Source organism: Lutra lutra, chromosome 8 (genome assembly GCF_902655055.1).
Source record: "Lutra lutra chromosome 8, mLutLut1.2, whole genome shotgun sequence".
Classification (NCBI taxonomy): Eukaryota; Metazoa; Chordata; class Mammalia; order Carnivora; family Mustelidae; genus Lutra; species Lutra lutra.
Window position 1 is genome coordinate 98,939,505 of NC_062285.1, and position 20,250 is coordinate 98,959,754.

Below are 20,250 nucleotides of genomic sequence, written 5' to 3' on the forward strand. Positions count from 1 at the left end.
TCCATGCATTCAGTCTTGTGTAAAAAGAAAGCTATTGGCACGCAGTTGACAGGGAATACGTTGGGAATTTCGTTTAGCGTCCTGTCTCCACGTTCTCATTTGGCTACCCGTTCCACCCGATGTACCTGTGAAGTGGCTGGCCAAGGCTGGGGATGTGGTTTGAGTGGTAGGAACAGAGTGTTTAGACTGAGTAATACCATCTGTTGTATGTGGGCATCGATCTTGTGCCTTTGACCACCATTCATTTGCTTCAACCACAGAACCACCCTGCGTACTTCATACTTTTAATCATAGTGGCAGCCCCTGGCATGTATATTCTAGCATCTACTTGAAGTGAAACACTTGAGAGGAGCCCAGGTGAAGTGAGGAAACATCTTTCAAATACTACCTGGCTAATTACTTTTTGTCAGGAAAATAAAATATTGCAGCTTCTTGATCCTTTCCCAGAGAATCATAGGGGGATTCATTCCAATAAAGCTCGGGATCAGGGAACACTTTGTGATTCATGGCAGTGACTCAGGAAGGCATCTGCCTTGCTTCCCTGTGACACATACCTGTCTTTGCCTAATCATTTGGCTACAAATAGAAGCACGGGCAAATGAGAGCAGATCTAAGTGCCTGTTGTTTCCTAGTTCAGGCTAACCAAAGCAGAGGACTGGGAGGGTTTTCCACTGGGCAGGTTCGAGGGAGTTGCTTGTGTTATGGGCAGATAACTCTTTGATGGGAAAGGCACTTTGATGATGATGACATGATCCTCTGCTGTTTGCCCGTGTCTGCAAAGTGTAACACGGCAGGCTGTGCAACTTCAGCGTTAAAAGCAACAGTTTAGAGTCACCATAAGCTGGATTCACATTTTGGCTTGATCACCACAGGGCGAGCTGGTAAATATTTTAGGCTCTGCCGGCCATATGGTCTTAGTCACAGCTATTCAACCCTGCAGTTTTGGTTAAAAAGAGCCCTAGATAGTACATAAATAAAAAGGCTATGGCTGTATTCCGATGAACTTTACTTATAAACGGGTGGTGGGCCTGATTTGTCCTGTGACTGTAGATTGCCCACCCCTTCTTATAGGATCTTGCACTATTAAAGTACTTTAATTTCCTAAGTTTCTCTTGAGGATTACGAGGGATAGTGTATGTCATAAAACACTTACAGTGGGGTGCCTGGGTGGTTCAGCTGGTTGGTTGTCTGCCTTCAGCTCAGGTCATGATCCCAGGGTCCTGGGGTCGAGCCCTGCATTGGGCTCCCTGCTTGGCAGGGAGTCTGCTTGTCCCTCTCCTCCCCGATCATGCTCTCTCTCTCTTATAAAATCTTAAAAAGAACCCCAACTTACCGTGTGGTTGACATATGGTAAGCCCTTGAAAATAGTTGCTGTTATTTATTATAGATATTGGATATCATATAATTGAAGATGTCATGGATTGTGAGGTGCGTCTGGGTGTCAGAGCTGTTGAAAGATGATAAAAGAAGTCTTAGACTTGATGAAATTTGGTCACAGTGATTAATTATAATATCCAGGTTACAGTTAGGATTTTAAGCTTGTTCTACCGGTGATAGTTTAAAGCCTTTTGTATAATACTTTTTTACAATGTTTTTCTTGTCAGAGACACATGTCACGAACTCCTGGGACATGTTCCACTACTTGCGGATCCTAAGTTTGCTCAGTTTTCACAAGAAATAGGCCTGGCCTCTCTGGGAGCATCTGATGAAGATGTTCAGAAACTAGCCACCGTGAGTTCATTTTCAATTTAAAACACTGTCTTAATTATGTCTCTTTGTAAGGTAAAGCAAGCTTTAGAGTTATTGACAAGGAATTAGAAGGCAAATATTCCGGAGAGGGTATGGTGACTTCACTGTTTCCCATGTTGTGTTCCTTTGAAGAAAAATGTGTTCTTAGTTTATTAACTATCAAAATATTTGTATTTTATCCTTCTTGTTCAAAGATTAGCTACATATTAAATTTTTTTTTGAGGATTTTATTTATTAATTTGTCAGAGAGAGAGAGTGAATGTGTATGCCATCAGGGGGAGCGGCAGGCAGAGGGAGAAACAGACTCCCCGCTGAGCAGGGAGCCCAATTGGGGGTTCCATCCCAGGACCCTGGGATCATGACCTGAGCTGAAGGCAGATGCTTAACTGATTGAGCCATGTAAGTGTCTCTAGACGGTGAAATTTAGGCTTGCAGGTCATAAGGTCTCTGTCATAACACTTAGTTCAGTCACCATGGGGCAAAAGCAGCCACGGACAACATGGAAATGAACGAGTGTGGCTGTGTTCCAATAAAACTTTATTTATTAGAGCCGGCAGTGGGCCAGATTTGGCTTGTGTGCTGAAATTTGTTGATTCTTGTTCTAGTTCAGTGTTTATTTTCTAGAGACATCAGGAAAAATAATATATGCATTTATGGAAAAGCAGGGGTTGTGCTTGAGGTTATTTCTGATTAGTCAATCCAGATGTGGTCAGACACGATGTGAGTCAGCTATAAGAAGTTGAAGCTAAGCAATTACTGTTAGTACAACACCAGAAGATTTGATAGCTCTCATGTTCTCAACAACAAACAGTATGAGAGGAGAAGTGTCCTGTTGGTGGCTTCTTTTAAGATGCTCAAAGCCAAGTCTAGCAAACTCATCATCCTTACCTTCACCCCATTTCAAAGAGCCCAAGGTGAGAAAGAGCCGCTTCACCCAATGCATTTACGGGGGCCAGTCCATTTGCCTAAATGAACAAAGCTTCTAGAATCTTAGGTTGTGTGTACTTGACACAGACATTCAGTCATGGCATATTAGGCGTGCAGGGAGATTCTTCTCTCCCACCGAGAAGTAAGTGTTCTCCTAGACTTCTTTCTTTCTTTTTTAATTTTTAAAGATTTTATTATTTATATGAGAGAGAGAGAGAGCACGTATGAGTGAGGGGGAAATAAGGAGAAGCAGGCTTCCCACTGAGCAGAGAGCCCAATGTGGGGCTCGCTCCCAGGACCCCGAGATCATGACCTGAGCCAAAGTCAGATGTTTAACAAATTGAGCCACCTGGGCACCCCTGTTCTCCCAGATTTCTTAAGACACATAAGCCCTTTCAGTTTATCTTTTGCTTCCTAGTTTTTTCAGAGGTATAAGAAATGAGAAATGTTTTTCTAATACAAGAGAAAGAGCAGTACAAAAGCCATGCTGTTAGTGTTGGTGGCGTAGAGATGAATAGCTAATGGAGTTAGTGGGGGCTCTGGGGAGCTTGGGAGAGCCTATAGCAGAAGGCCGGTCCTCAGTTCTCACTCACAGCTGCCAGACCAGCGCTCAGGCCTTTGTGTTGCCAGATTTCCACATCTTTGAGAGAGACTGGAAATCTAGATTTCTAAATGAATTTAAATGATTTTTAAATTTTGGCTCATAAAAAACATGATGAGCTGAGGAAAATATATTTGCAGACTGAATCAGGATCTTGACTTCCAATTTGCAACCTCTGCCCGAGGGATTGTGTCTCATGTATATTGGCTATCTATTACTGCATAACAAATAACTCTAAAACTTAGTGGCTGGAAACAGCGAACATTTATTATCTCATAGTCTCTGTGTTTAGAAATTTGAAAGCAACTTAGCTGAGTGGTTCTGGCTCAGGGACTCATCCAGTGGTTTCTTTCAAGATGTGGGCTGGTTGGGGGGGGGAGGGTGGTGCCTGGGTGGCTGGGTCCGTTAAGCTTCTGCCTTTGGCTCAGGTCATGATCCCAGGGTCCTGAGATCGAGCCCCATATCAGGCTCCTTGCTCAGCAGGGAACCTCCTTCTTCCCTGCTGGCTGCTCCCCCTGCTTGTGCTTGCTTTTTCCTCTCTCTCTGTCAAATAAAGAAATAAAAATCTTAAAAAAAAAAAAAGATGTAAGCTGGGTCTGCAGTTGTCTGAAGATTTAGGAATCTTCTGCCAAGACAGTTCACTCATGTGGCCATTGGCAAATCACTTCCTCTAGAGCAAGTAATGAGGGGGTCAGGGGTGGGGAAGAGAAGAGAGAGATCGAGGGAAGGAAGTTGTAATGACTTTCTGTGACGTGATCACATGTTGTTCATGTCATCCATACTGTGTTCATGAGAAGGGACTCCCTCTAGCCCATATTCAAGGGGAGGGAAATTAGTTTCCACCTTTTGAAGGAAGGAGTGTTGGAGTATCTGTAGACATATTTTAAAACCAGCATACTGCTGAGTTCTGTTATTTCATTCTCAAACCTTAACTCTGTCTTTAATCTCCACATTTTAAGAACCTTTTACATGCCTTAGAAATTTCCCTTGCAACTTTCTGGTTTCAGTCTTTGACCCCTGACAGCTTGTCATCAGGGATACATGTATTCTTTACTTATCTGACTCTGAACAGTCACTGGGATTCAACTCTGCCAGGCTCTGTGTGTGTGTGTGTGTGTGTGTGTGTGTGTGTGTGTCCGTCCAAAGAGAGGAGGAGAAGGAATAAGGTAGGACTTCATGGATGTGAATGTAGGGGGGTCCTAGCAAGGGATCTTATTCCTTTCATAAAAGCAGTGATAAGAAATTAGTTTTACTGGGCCTTATTTTTACACTCCATCAAATGATACTTAAGTCCATCATTTAAATGAACATTCACCAAGAATATAACATGGGCCTCACATCTGGGAAATTTATAGCCTATATTGGTAAAACTAAGACTTTTCACAGGAGAGAAAGTTGGTGCAGAATCTTGAAAGATGACCAAGTCAGCCAAGTGGCAAAGGGGGAAAGGGGCCTGAAGGGACCGTTTCAGCCAGAGTAAGACACCTCTCTGGTTTGGGGGTCTGGCGGTAAATTCCCACTCACCACTGTACAGGGCCATGCTGAAAACGAGGATTGCCTTTTGTATTAATTTTCTATCACTACCATTAACAAATTATAGGTGACTTAAAACATCACAAATTTGTTATATTACAGTTTCATAAGCTTAGAAGTCTGAGCTACAATTAAGGTGTGAGCAGGGCTGGGTTCCTCTCTGGAGGCCCCTCAGGGGGAATCTGTTTCTTTGCTTCTCTCAGCATCTAGAGGTCTGCATTCCTTGGCTCGTGGCCCTCTCCCTCTGTCTTCAAGCCACCCATGTTGCATCTCTCTGATCTTTCTTCCACTGTCACATCTTTCTTCACTGGCTAAGGTTGGGAAAGGTTTTTTGCTTTTAAGGACTTATGTGATTAGATTAGGAACCCCCCCCCCACCAGCCCTTGGATAATTCACAATTACCTCCCCATTTCAAGGTCCTTTTTCTTTCTTTCTTTCTTTCTTTCTTTCTTTTCTTTCTTTCTTTCTTTCTTTCTTTCTTTTTTTTTTTTTTTTTTAGATTTTATTTATTTATTTGACAGACAGAGATCACAAGTAGGCAGAGAGGCAGGCAGAGAGAGAGAGAGAGGAAGAAGCAGGTTCCCCGTGGAACAGAGAGCCCAATTTGGGGCTCGATCCCAGGACCCTGGCATCATGACCTGAGCCGAAGGCAGAGGCTTTAACCCAGTGAGCCACCCAGGCACCCCCAAGGTCTGTATTCTTAACTATATATGGAAAGAGAATATATTCTAGGGATGAGGGCAGGACAACTTTGGGGGGGGCATTATTTTTTGTTTTTATTTCTTTCACTGGCAAGAAAGAACAAACACTTGTACCTTGAAACCTGTTCTGCTAGGACCAGTACATTTGTAGTATGAGTAAGTTTTCTTTTGGGACTTAAATTCCTTAGCATAATTCCAGTACCATTGGCTATGGATTGCCCTAGCTCCAACAGCCAAAAATGCTTCCATCTGTTAGAGATCATTAGGTCATTAATCATGTCTCTCTCTCTCTCTGTTTTTTCATTGCCTTCTTCCTGGAATATACCTGCATCTCTGAAAAACCAATCAATGGTTAGTCTATAAATGGCTAAAGAGCCCTAGGTACCATGAGGTAGGAATAGAAAAAGGACAAAAAGGTAGTACTTGCATCAAGAAACACATGACCTTGTACACAAAAATATGGAAAACCCAGAGTCACTGTCAGCTTTTTTCTTTTTAAGATTTAATTAACTAATTAATTAAGAGAGTGCAAGCAGGGGGAGGGGCAGAGGCAGAGGAGGAGAGAGAATCTCAAGCAGACTCTGAGTTGAGCATGGAGCTCGGCATGGGGTTTGATTCTGTGACCCTGAGATCATGACCTGAGCCAAAATCCAGAGTCAGATGCCCAACCAACTGAGCCACCCAGGCGCCCCCAGCTGTTATTAAGAGAGCTATGCAGCAGTGGATTTAAGGTGAACCTTAGGAATGTGTTTGAGTTCTGAGTTCAGTGGTGGAGACTAGGATCCAGAATTGGGAGCAGGGGCCAGCAGGCAGATTCATTTGTATGTAAGAAGTAACTGGTGGAGCTCCTGGGTGGCTCAGTGGGTTGAGCCTCTGCCTTCCGCTGGGGTCATGATCTCGGGGTCCTGGGATCAAGCCCCTCAATGGGCTCTCTGCTCGGTGGGGAGCCTGCTTCCCCTCTCTCTCTGCCTGCCTCTCTCCTTGTGATCTCTCTCTCTCTGTCAAATAAATAAATAAAATCTTAAAAAAAAAAAACAAAAAAGTAACTGGTGACAGGTTAAGGAGGATCAAGTGTCCCCCAAGGGAGCCAGCCTGCCTGGAATCTTACAGTAGCTTTGGCAGTTCAAACAAACAAGCAAGCAAACAAACAAACAAACAGACCCAAGTGTGTATGAACTTGTAAAAGACCTTAACACAAAAGATTCTGAATCTCTTTTAAACGCAGGGGAGAGTTGGGGGGAGGGGTGCTCATCACAGTTTTGCCTGATCCACTCATTCCTCTTTTGCCCGTATTGTCTGAGCGGTCCCCACCCCCACTCCCAGTGAGTTCCTGCCTTGCCCAAGCCTTGCAGTTCCTCTCGTTCCTTTGCAGTTCCGGTTCCTCCAGTTCCTTCCGGTGTTAGAGACTGCCCATTTACTTTGATTTTTAATTTTATTTTTTATAAACATATATTTTTATCCCCGGAGTACAGGTCTGCGAATCGCCAGGTTTACACACTTCACAGAGACTGCCCATTTACTTTGAAAAGCGGTTTGCAGGCCGAAGAGAAATTTGGAAAGCTTTATTCTGTGTGAAATGGGGAGTCCGGAAGGGAAACTCACAGGGTGAGGAGGCTAGGGAGATTTTCCCTGAAATGCTACTAAAACTCCTCTTGAATTCTGAAACCACATCCCATCTCTCAGTGAAAAACAAAGTGAAGGGAAAACTACTGGAAAGTGGTTTTGAAAGAAAACAGATTCCAGCCAGGCAATTGCAAAGTAAACCCTGAGATAAATAACCTATCTGATAACTGTATATTAATGACCCTCAAGCCATATACTGTAGCTAAAAGCCCCGTTTAGTGACCCAAGTACAAAGACTAAGAGATCAAGAGCTAACTAAGGCCTTGCTGGAAGTGTGGAAAGTCCAGTGGTGGGGGGATGGTGATGGTTGGCGAGGCCTCATAGCTGTCCAGATGAGAAATGGAGGTGTTACTAGCTGATTTCCTCAAAGTTGTTCCCATTAAGTCCCCCGAAGAAGTGCTGGAGTAAAATGAGAGACGAGATGTACCAAAGGAGAAAAATCCATAGAGAGGACAAATGGAAAACCACGGAAATCAGTATTTATGTCTAGCCCATATTATTCTTTCCCTTTAGGTGAGATTTATATTATTAATGACTCTGTTTAGTGCCTGCTTTTCCTTGTTGAGTGAATTTAAGTGCTTATAAAACGGAGAGTCACGCCTGTGAAGGCAGATGCTTGAGAACTTTCTGTGATGTGCTGTCAACAAGTCCATCCAAGGAAGAAAGCAACGTCCACTAGGACGGAGTGGCCCCACTACACTCTCTCTTGTCAGAGCCGCTTTTGGACTCCTGGGTTTGGTTTCAGAGGGACCCGGCTATTGCCTATCACTAGAGTGCTTCTTCTTGCTGTATTTCTGCATGATATTTGTTTTGACATTTCCGTAATGCTCAGTGTTGAGAATGAAGCTATCTCTGCTGTTTCTGCAAGCAGTGGTTTCTATGCTTGGAGAGCCATTTAAATGAAACTCTTCTGTATCTGGAGAAATTGATGATGATGCTTAGTAAATGTATTTCAAATGCATTGTTATACCTGTAAATAATTTGCCCTCTGGTGGATAATGAATAAGGCCACTGGTTCTGGCAGCTGCACTCTTTTTATACTTGTCATAGCTGTCCAGAGTCTGCATATGATAGATATGCAAAAATATTCCCAATAAGGGCTCCTCCGAGTGTGCTATGATTTCAAGGCAAGCCATTTCCCACTGTAGTGCTGGCTTAAGTGGATTTAATAGATTAGTGCCTTCTTTAAGGGGTGTAAACTTCTATGCCTTCAGGGGCCAGCTAGGTAGCAAACATGTGTGAAACAGCCTGATATACGATAATAAGGAGGATAGGAACCTGTGGAGAACTGGAGAATACATATTACACATAAAGGCCTTCAGATCCAAAAATTAAAAACAAAACAAAATGTTCTTCAGCTGCACACCATGTCTGCAAGGCGGAACAGAACTATAGGCTCTCAGTTGCCAGCCCTTGTATCTGAAGTTAGATTATACATTAAACCTACCATCCTTGAGGGACAAAGCCATGCTAGATTCATCTCTCTGTCAGAGCAGATGTTCTTAATTACTGTTTGCTGACGATTTTTCCCAAGAAAGGGTGGCTGTTGCGGTGTTCACTGGAGATAAGTATTCCTTCTCTGTCAAGAGATGATTGGGTTTGAATTAAACTGTCAACAGTTACAAGCATGCTTGTCATGCGTGTGTGTGGAGCACATGTCAAAGGTTTATTTAACTCATTAATGAGGGAAAAGCAGGATGATAAATTGGGGGGCTGAGATCATGTCTTCACTGAAAGAAAATTCTGGAATAGGTGCAAAATGGTTTATATTCTACAGGGCAGCACACCCCCCCCCCCCCTGCCCATAACCTTAAGGGTGTCTTTCCTACTGGACAGAAAGCATTTGCATGTCTAGTAGACAAAAATAACTTGCCATTTAGCCATCTTCGCAAGTGAACATCTAGCTTCACAACATCCGGGCCCCAGTGAGTCATAATCGGGAAGTCAGAAAATGCTGCTCAAACCATAATGTCTATAAAATAACCTACGGATCTTGCAAAGAGGCAGATTCTGATCAAGTGGGTCTGGAATGGATCCTGAAATCTGGCGTTTCTGACAAGATCCCATGCAATGTCAATGCTACTAGTCCAAGAGAATCAGTTGGCCTTCTAGACAGGTGGGCCTGTTAGACAGTGCTTGAGTCTATCTTTCAAAAGGCACATGGTAATCTTCCAGTCCTGTTTCCATATTTCAATACTTTTCCTACAAACTAGATAAATAGGGTATTGGCAGATAAATATTGTGTGGAAGGAGATGCATTTCTTTAAGACTTAGTATGGGCGCTTGCATCAGTTAGAGCCATGTCATTGGTTCCATTTTGAGTGTCTGTGCTCAAACTCTCCTGCTGCCCGCTCTGTGGCCATATGACTTATTTTATTCAATTTTATGGGCATGCACAAACAGTAACTTGCTGATGAAGTAAATTTAGGAACCGGTTCTGGAAAAATAATGATTTCTCTTCCCTCCAAATGTTGGGCAAGGTGCAGGGGTGTCTCTCACCCAATGGTGCATCCCATCCTATGGTGCATCCCATGCTACCGCGCAGATGGCTTCAATTCTGTCTATTCATTTCTCACGTCATTCGAAACAGACAAAGCTGTGCATCATTTGTGGAGAAAGCAATCAGTATGAATACACCACAGATGTTTCCAAGCAGAATAAATCGGCCTCTGGCCTAGTTGGAATGTTCTCTCTACAGAGAGTTTTGGGTCATCCATTTAGTTCTGTCGACCCTGAAACACGTTTACCTTTACTTTTGATTGAAGGTTCCTGTCACTGGGTCTTGGAAAGCTGATGAGCAAAGAGTGTTGGCCAAGGGTAATAAAAGAATCAGTGGTCTTTCCCAGAATGTGTTCCCAGAACATTAGTCTCAGGAAATGTTATTATGAGTTCTAGAAAAGAAGGGATCTATGGGTAAATATGTTTGGGAGACATTGAGTCAAACAAAGAAAACAGCTTTGTTTGTAGAGTGTAGGACTTTTCAGAGACTTTAATGTGGTAAAGTGCAGGGTGAATCTTTACAGGTAATAAAAAAATTATTTCTCCAAACTTACCATGTTTCATCCATTTTAAGAGGTCATTGGTTATAAAATATACCCTTAATTTAATAGTTTTTTCTTCTAAGGGGAAAACAGATTTAGTTAACAGTTTTTAACATTGTAAGATGAAGCTCCATTTTGGAAATGTTAAAATGTGAAAACAGTGAAATTGAGAATTAAGGAAATACATTATATGGTTGCAGACGTCTCTCTCTAAGATTTTATTTATCTATTTGACAGAGATCACAAGTAGGCAGAAAGGCAGGCGGCGGCGGTGGGGGGTGGACGGTGTGGGGGAGGAGCAGGCTTCCTGCTGAGCAGAGAGTCTGATGCAGGGCTTGATCCCAGGACCATGAGATCATGATCTGAGCCAAAGGCAGTGGCTTAACCCACTGAACCACCCAGCTGCCCCACAGAAGTCTCTTTATGGAACGCATATTAGCATCCCAAGCTTTTAATATTCCGAGGATCAAAGTTTAGGAGATACAGGTCTAGAATGATTTTTGAAAGGGTAGAATTCATTGTGAACAGAGAACGGGTCACCAACTTAATTTTTTTTCCCCCCAGAATAGGATTGTCAGGAAATTAATAATATCAGGTTCTGTTTGTACTTTATCAAAAGAAATAATTTATTTGTTCCAAGTAACAGCGTTTGCATTGATTGGGGCTTTTGATGGTCATGAATCAAGTGTGTTTGAATTTCCAGTTACAACCAGGACTTTCTCATGCTGAGAGTGGTAATGAAATGTACAGTTGGTCTTAAACTAATAATCGACTGTAATTCATACTAGAAGTGCACTTGTAAAGGTAACCTTAGTTTATGAATTGCTAATTAATATTTTCCTCCCTACGGGAGGACATTAGCTTGTTTCCTGGTATCTAGTCTTTGACTACCTGGCTGGGAGGGGGAAACTTATGTATACTTTTAAGAGACTTATGCCCAGTTCTAGTTGTTTCTGAAAATGGATGACATTAAAAATGACCATTTCAGTATCTCTACGGAAAGCTTGAAATAAGCCCCAGGCTTATTTCTTCCATGTAGAGTCTTTGAACTAGTTTAGCTGTTTGGATCATTTGATACAGAGCTGACAAAAAGCTGGAAGGAATGCACTTTTATACATTCTTAATTGAGATGTTTGGGCAGATGACCAGTGTGTGTGTTATTTCTAAGAGTAACTTAATTAAAAGCTAATAGTATCTATTCCAACTCATTACTTTCACTTCCATGTCTATGCATATAGAAAAATTGTAACACCTTGTAGGAACACTGTATTTCTTTGGCTGGCCCCATAAAACTTAACTTTTTGAGCGTTTTCCCTTGGTGTTCTTTTGCCTGGGCACGCTTCCTTCTGACTACAGCTCTCTTCTGGGAACTGGGAAGGTTATTTTCTCTCTGTGTATGTTATATATTCATCCTTGCCATTAGGAGGGGATTGCCATCTATTTATATTATCATGAGGACACCACTGTAATTTGGAATTCAAAAGTGAGCTCTAGGGACGCCTGGGTGGCTCAGTCATTGTCTGACTTCAGCTCAGGTCATGATCCCAGGGTTCTGGGATTGAGCCCTGCATCGGGCTCCCTGCTCAATAGGAAGTCTGCTTCTCCTCTCCCACTCCCCCTGCTTGTATTCCCTCTCACTGTCTCTTTCTCAAATAAATAAAATCTTAAAAAAACAAAACAAAACAAAAAAACCAGCGAGCTCTACATTGTTCGCTATGGTTAAAAACAAATTGATTTGCAGTCTAGAATAGTTGTATATTTTTGCAACCCCAGTCTTTCATTTATCATTTAAAACTGTATCCTCAGGGCTTCAGAGAGCCATCGCACACCTGCGGATGAGGGGAAGACAAGCGCAACTACCGACTTTAGACATTTGGAGGCTCATTCACATAGAGTTGCTTCGGCAGCAGTTCATTCTGTCTGTGGGCTGAGTTCGTGCGGAGCCCACTTAATTTTATCTGGGCAGGAGCACCGCAAGCCAGCTGCTGGAGTCCCTCAGCACTTGATGAAGCTGCTTTTGGGGGTGTCTGATGGGCAGTGTGTGGTGTGGTATGATGTGATGGAAAGGGTCTGAACCCGAAGTTAGTCTCTGTGGGGCTGAGTGCCAGTTTTTTTTTTTTTCTTTCCCCAGCTTTATTGAGATATGACTGACATAGAACATTGTGGAAGTTTAAGGTGTGTAGTGTGCTGACTTGATATAGTTCTATATCGCAATATGAGTGAGTAGTTAGCTGATGCCTGTGTCATATCACATAATTACCATCTCTTTTTCTTGTGATGATGTATTCGCTTAGCAACTTCCAAGTGTGTAATTCAGTATTCTTAACTCTAATGTTCATGCTGGGACATTAAGATCCCAGAACTTTTTCGTCTTCTATCTGGAGATTTGTACCCTTTGAGCAAGCCCTCTTCCTCTCCCTCACTCCTTAGCCCCTGGTAACCATCATTCTAGTCTCTGTTCCTATGAGTTTCACTTTTTTATATTCCATATGTAAGTGAGATCTTACTGTTTTCTTCTTTCTCTGACTTATTTCACTTAGAATAATGCCCTCCAGGTCCATCCATGTTCTCGCAAATGGCGGAATTTTCTTCTTCCTCAGGGCTGAGTCATGTTCCGTTGAATACCACGTCTCTGTGCATTTATCCATCGATGGGCACTTCCGTTGTTTCTGTATCTTGGCTATTTTGAATAATGCTGCAGTAGGCATGGGGGCATAGATATCTTTCTCACGTGTCACCCTTGTGCAGGGGCCATGCTAATCTTCCCTTTATTGTCCCAATTTTAGTACATGTGCTGCCGAAGTGAGCACTAGATATCTTTTTTAATAGCCTATTTTCATTCCTTTTGGATATGTATTCAGAAGTAGGACTGTTCAATCATAAGGTAGCTCCGTTTTTTACTTTATGTGGAAACTCCATACTACTTTCCATAGTGGCTGTACAAATTTACATTCCTAACAGGGCAAAAGAGTCCTGTTGTCTTCACCTCCTTGCCAACATTTGTTATCTCTTGTCTTCTCCTTCTCCTTCTTCTTTTAATATTTTATTTATTTATTTGAGAGAGAGAGAGAGACAGATGGTGACAGAGATAGTGAGAGAGAGCACAAGCAGATGGGAGAGGGAGAAGACAGCTCCCCGCTGAGCAGGGAGCCCAATGTGGGACTTGATCCCAGGACCCTGGGATCATGACCTGAGCTGAAGGCAGACGCTTAGCAGACTGAGCCACCCAGGCGCCCCTCTCTCTTGTCTTCTTGCTAAGAGTACCAAGCTTGCTAAGCTTGGTTACTTCCTAAACTTGTATTCCGGGACAAATTACATCACCACTTCATGCCTCCAATGTCTTCTTTAAAGTGAGGATATTCTCCTACCACCTGAAACTGAATGAGGAGCAAATGAAATGAAATACTTCTGTGACGTATACCCCATGCGGTTATCTACGTCATACTCAGATATGAGGATACTTGATCCTACCTTTACCCAAGAAATCCCACTGCACCAAAGGTTCTGTATTATTGATTTCCTAATTTTAGAGTCATTTTAAGGCCCTAAATCCTCCAGCTTTTCATCTAGAGAAAACTCCTTCCTGTGATTCAAAAACCCTGACATTGAACCCTTCTTTCTTTTTCTCCTCAAAGTAAGCTAGTATGCATTCATCAAGCACAGAAGATTTCTGCAGTCATTTTAATTTTCATAAAGATGTACAAAAGAGGGAGTTTTCTGGTTTAACTACAATGGAGTAGGCTCTTAAAGTCTTAGACTTGTATTAACAGAAATATCTGTGGTGTAATTCTCTTTCTAGCAAAAGCAGGAAGAAGATGGTTGGGATTTTTTTTTTTTTTATGAGCTAGAATAGCAGAGGTAATATTATATCGAACTATAGGAATTTAATTACCCCATTCCACAAATGTAGTTTTCAAATAAAAGAGTCAAAAGGATTTTCGAAGCTATTCTTCTGAACTGTGATATAAAAACCCAGAATGCATTTAGTAGATGTAAAATGTATTACTGTACATTATGAGCCACCACAATGAATGGAAACACGACGTGAGACTGAACACATGGTGATTAAAAATCTCTTTGTTTCCTTCATAGAAATCTTGTAATTTGCTTAGAGTTTTATATGCTTGTCACTGTAAAGATGGGCATTTCTGGAATATTTCTGATGAGTGGATTTCCTAGTGGGGAAAGGTTTCCCAGAGAAGGAAATGCTGTCATTTGAGGGCTTAAATCCACAGTGGGTGTAAGTAAGAAATGCTAGAAGGGTGGAGGGGAATAAATCACCCACGGGGCTTCATCGTTGTTTTCAGGGCCTGCCAGTCTGTCCTTTATAGTGTCCATAAACAATCATTCCCTTGGCGATGAAGGGAGGGCTGAGGCAGGGTGACTTGGGGACTCCTTTATGAAAAAGCCTTTATAAAAACTCTTTGTTTCTCTTCCTTCTGACAAAAGTGACAAATATTCACTGTAGGAAAAAGAATGTTAAAAAATGGATAAGGAAGGGAGAGAGTCTATAGATCGTTTGTAATATCAGAGCAGCGATTACCGCTGTTAACACTGGGTATATAGCCTTCTGGTTTTTCCGAAGTCATTTTGCCACGCCAAATAAGAACTTAGGAAAGGGAGTCATGCCTTCGGAAAAAGGAGCAACAAGGTGTTCCTCCATTTATCAAACACCTGTGCTGTCAGGAGAGACTGTATCTTTTACATCTCCAGAAGCAAGAATAAATTGGAAGTACTCTGGAAATATGGGGCTTATGACTTTTCACTCAGGTAAGTTGCAGAGTATTTTGGTAGACATCCTCTGTCACTAATGAGCTTAGTTGGCTTTTCCTTTTTCTTTTATGTCGGAGAAAAAAGTTAGCAGATTCGACTTTTTAACTAAAAATTGGTTTCCTTCCATATTTTTAAAAAAACGTTTTATTTATTTGACACACAGGGAGAGATAGTGAGAAACAGAGCACAAGCAGGGGGAGTTGCAGGCAGGCAAGCAGAGGGAGAGGGAGAAGCAGGCTCCCTGCTGAGCGAGGAGCCTGATGTGGGGCTCGATCCCAGGACCCTGGGATCATGACCTGAGCCGAAGGCAGATGCTTAACTGACTGAGCCACCTAGGAGCCCCTCCCTACATATTTTAATCTTCATTTTCTGACTCTGCATTAGGTCGTCCCTATCAGTAAGGGCTACTTTTATCTAATCCATATTCATCCCTCCTATTATTCTTTTTGTGTAAAGTATCCTTCCCCTTAGTGCTCCAGCTCAGAGAAGCATTCTGGTAGGGAGCACAAGGGAAAGCTGGAATAAAATAGAGTGAACCCACCCCGTACAACACTATGTGGTCTTCCTTGAGCCAGTGCACCTTACGGACCTGCTAGCGAGGCTGTCCTGTGAGTGGGTAATTCAGGGTGCAAGCTTTAGGGTCAGATCACCTAGGTTCACATCCAGGCTCTGTCACTGGTTTGCTGGGCAACGTTGGATAAGTTAATTAAACTTTCTGTACCCTCGTTTCTTCATCTTTTAAAGTGAGAATAGAAATACGATTGAGTCTTGGAGAGCTGTTGAGGACTAATGCATTGCCAAGCTGCTTTAGCCCAGGGCCGGGTGTTCAATTTCTGCTAGCTAGCATATTCGACGTGACCCTACACCTAGATATCAAGGTGGCCATATCGGTAAGACTCAAGGGCGGAAAGGACCCCTGTGTGACCTTGAGTAATTCTCTACCTTGCAACAACTCAGGTTTTCCCTTCCGAAATGCAGACTATGCAGTTTATATCACAAAGGGGTTTTAGATGGAGGTAGCATGCCACTTTGCAACGTAAAGCATTTTAACCATAAATAATAATGGTAAGGCCTCCCCTAAAAGATGTCAGGCTTCTCCCTGGAGATGGAGGAGGCCTCCCCGGAGTTAATAGCACACCTCCCCTGAGTGAACAACGGGAAGGGCTGGGTGCAGGCAGCAGCTTCGGAGAACAAATGAATAAATATTGTGCCAGTGAAAGCACATGAAATAGGAATTCCTGATTAAACTTTGCAAGCGGATAAGGAGTGATGCTGCTCATTGATACGTGCTGTACTCCCTTAATAACTAAAGAAAGCAATACATTTGGGGTTTCACTTCTTGGCTGCTCCTCCCGATGAGTTCAAGTTTCTGAGAATGCATGCCAGGTGTTTGCAGTTTGGCTGTTTTGGCTGTAAGACCATTGCATTAACATAAAAGTATGCACAGAGGCTTTTGGAAGAGTTCCAAAAGATGTCATTTGCTCTACTTTGGATGTGTCTGTGTTTGTACACAGGGGTCCTATGTCGGTGTCTAATTAGCAAGGTTTAAAGTTTCTCTGTGATAAAACATGGGGAGATACCTTAAAATGGCATACTTTAGAAAATTTTAAATGCTCAGCGCTCCCCAAACCTTTTTTTGGGCTGTTCACCTTTTCCTCCCCCAACTCAAACGAAGAAGACTTAGTTCCTCCAAGATAAAAGCCAAAGCTCTAATTGGTGAGAAAAGGGACATTGGATTCCCCTTCTTTGCAAAGGTGTTTTAACCAAGGTGTGACCTTGCTGTGTCCCTACTAAACATTTCCACAACTCTGACAGAATCAATTGTGGCCCATTCGTTTATTTATTCAGTAAATATTTACTGAACATCTATTATGTGTCAGGCAGTGGGGATTCTACTGGGAAGCAGGCAGACATGGTCCTGCTCCTTGGGGACTTAGAGTCTAGTGGGGGATACACACAGTGAACAGGGATTAAATATAACTTGGTAAGTTCAAAGAGAAGGAAAGGAGGGCACTTACTTCAGGTTGGGGATGATCAGGGGTGGTTTCTGAGGGGAAGACTTTCCTAGCAGTCGGATAATTTTTTATTTGCTGTTATAAATGGTTACTGATGGAAGAGATACTAGTACTTTAGGAAGCTTCTGTGTCTTAGTGGATTGTCTGCATATCAGAAAGCTCCTCTGATTGGGTTTCAGGAACTGTTGACCTGTGATTAAGCCCACAGTTGCCTACCTGGAAGGCAATTTCTCTGTGGAGATGACTGTGTAGATAGAATCAGAGCCCTGAGATGGGACGAGTCAGCCATGAAGACATCTGTGGTCTTCATCGCCTCAGAGCAAGGAAGCTTCGTCTGATTTACAGCTCTTGCATTGCTTGAGCATTGGACGTGTGTATCCATTTGAGTCTCACAATGAGAATTCAGGTTGGGCGGGACTCCTTTACCCCTGAACACAGTCCCTGGCGTCCACACAATGGGCACTCAATTAAAATTTGGTGAGGAAAGGAATCCCCATTATACAGATGAATGAAGGGAGGTTCAGATAAGTGAAATGACTTGTCCAAGACCATCCAGTAAAATAGTGCTAGGGTCTGAGCTACGAGACTTTTTGAGTCCCCATCTAGTGCACCCAAACGTTTCTCAGGAGTTTAGGATGTCAGAGCAAGGTGTGACCAGGTGAGGCAGCAGAGACATGTGCTTGGTGTCCTGGAGGCAAGTTATTGTTACAGAATCAGGATTCAGGCTAATGTGGGGTAGTGGGGAAGGAGGTAGTGTGGGGGGGAATGGGGCAGGGAGTGAGGGGGGGATATATATATATATAGATATACAGACTGCCCTTTAATTAAATTTAAAAAGGGGTGTGAATTTACACATCAGAGGCTAGCACACGAACATCCGGATTCCTAGCTTCTCTTAAAAAGACCAGAGTCTCCGGGAGTCTGACTGCTTTTACCCAAGGAGACAATTGGCCAGAGCGGGCTTGCTGTTCTGTTAGGAGGGGTACCTGATCCTGAACTGAGAAGTAAAAGTTCATCTTCGGTCACCTGCCTGTCCCCCCACCTTTATGATTAGGGGAATCTACTGACTAGAGGAAGGCAAAGGAACAGAGGAATTGGTGCTCTGGGCATAATGTATTTTATGTCCTTGCCTAATGGATTGTAGTCTAGGTCTCCTGAGCCAGGCTATTAGCAGTACCATTTCCCCCTTGCAGGACTGAGAAGACATGGCTTCCTATAATGACTAGTTATGACTGTGCGCTTTTCTCTGGCTCTCGACAGGCATGTGCTGTGTTTCTTGTGTGATTCTGGGGCCACTGAGGAGTTGAAGGCTCTTAGCCCAGTGCAAGCCATGGAAGGATGGCAGCAGGCAAGCTAGACAGCTTTCCTGGCATATGCCATGCCCGGCTCTTAAGAACATCAATTCTAGGGGCCTGTAGCATTCCGTCACTGACAAGAGCGGGCAAACAGTGTGAAATTGTGGGCAAACGTCACTGACTTGGGGGGTTGGGCCCAACCGATTCCAATCCAGCTCTGTCACCCCTACTTGCCCAAGTTATTGAACCTAAGTGTCGGTTTCCCCAGCTGTAAAATGGTGGATTTAGCACTGGCAAATAGTAAGAATTCAAGATATGTTAGTTATTCATTTTATTTTCTCCATTTTATGGACTACCTAAGACTCAGAAAGGCTAAATAACTTCCCTAAGTCAAGTAAATGGCAGACTCTGCCCTTGAAGCTTGATCTTTCACTCCAACGTCAAAGTGCTCAAGCTACCATATTACATTACCGTCACAGTGCCTGCCTCTCGGAGTTGTTGTGAGCACGATGTAATGTGCTTAGTGCCATGGTAGACAGTAGCTTTCAGTAACGGGTAGTGGTTATTACTAGAGAGAGGGGAGCTCAACTGAGCTGAAATGCTATTTGGAGGTTCAATTACATGTAGACCCTCACTGTGACAGGGACCCCAATTCACAGGTAAATCTTCTCAGCCCCATTTACACATACAGATGGTTAGTGTCAACTCTGAGTGTGAGAGATGATGATGGTAGTGCTGACAGTTAGTGCCTAGAAAAGAAACATGACTTCAGTAATAAAAACCTAAAATAGAAGACGGCTTGCTGCAGTGGAGGGGCGAGAATGGCTCTTCCCACTAAACATACTTTTGTCGTCAGTTTTCAGACATAGAATCGTCTCTAGGATTTCAGGGCTTTGCCCGGAAAGAAATAGTTGAGCAAGTGCAAGCTCTTAGCCCTAATGTCTGGGAGGGTGTTGCTTTTAGTAATGCAGGGATAAAAATAAAATGACCCTCTAAAGGCAGTGGCGACTGCCCACAGCTTACTGGGGAGTGGGTAAAAACCTCATTTTTCATACCAGCCTCCGAGAGCTGACCTTTAAAATCACCACATCTGGGGAGAATGTGTGATTTGATGCAGAACATTTTAGGACATGCCATAGGATGAATGGCTGAGAATGTGCTCATCAGTTTTCTTCTTCAAGGAGCTCAGAATTGCTTAGGTTATAAAAGTCAGTTCTTAGACCCTTCCAAACCTATAGCATTTCCTTAAATAGGTCTTCTGTGCCGGATATATATAAATGGAATGCTGATCCGTGCAGCTGGTATGAAAATAATTCGGGTGCGTGCGTGTGTGTCTGTGTGTCTGTCTGTCCTCAAGGTGAAGTTTAGGCATTTCAAGGTAGCTAGTTGTATGATAAGTTCAGTAGATGGTCATTTGGAAAAAAGATGGAATTGCTTTAAAAAGAGAGCCAAACTATGTGAACAGCTTTGTTGTGGAGATGTATCGAGACTTGTGTACTACACCTAGGGTCCAAGGAGTAATGCTGCTGAATATAAAGCCAGCTTTTGATTTGTGAAACTCAAAATACCTGTAGGTCCAGAGGGCATTAAAGAGAAGCCTAGTTTGTATTCATAGTACCTTTTAAAGAGCCACCAGAACTTTGTGGAAAATAGCATTGGATGGGTGGTCAATCTCACAAATTCATCTCTGGGAGAAAATAACGTCTGTCAGATCTCACGTGTCATCATCTGCTAAAGGAAGGTCTGGGAAGTGATGCCAGTAGAAATCTCTCATGGCTGCTACTTCTGAGCGGCCTGGGCCATGAGGCCCCTCAGGGCCCGGGTCTGTCACAGTCAGACTCTCCCTACTCTGACAAAGCACAGTCAGCGCTTTTCCTGGCAAGTCTCCAGCTGGCTGCAGGGTTCAGACATGGCTAGCTCCCGAAGGCCTGCGAGTAGGACAGCTCTTCCCATCCTCGCTGGCTTGGAGAGCCATTGGCTGTTGTTGAAGAG

At 43.1% G+C, this 20,250-nt stretch overlaps 1 protein-coding gene and 1 non-coding gene across 2 annotated transcripts in view; one reads left to right on the forward strand and one right to left on the reverse strand.

The window, feature by feature from the left end:
- The window catches only part of TPH2 (tryptophan hydroxylase 2), a 96,251-nt gene that overhangs the window by 55,332 nt on the left and 20,669 nt on the right, over positions 1 to 20,250 (forward strand). The window contains exon 8 of the mRNA XM_047741194.1: positions 1,605 to 1,731. Coding sequence (XP_047597150.1) covers positions 1,605 to 1,731 — 127 coding nt within the window. The remainder of the gene's footprint in view (positions 1 to 1,604; positions 1,732 to 20,250) is intronic.
- On the reverse strand, positions 12,879 to 12,985 carry LOC125108085 (U6 spliceosomal RNA). The gene has a single exon (XR_007129773.1). It is a non-coding gene; the product is annotated as a U6 spliceosomal RNA (small nuclear RNA).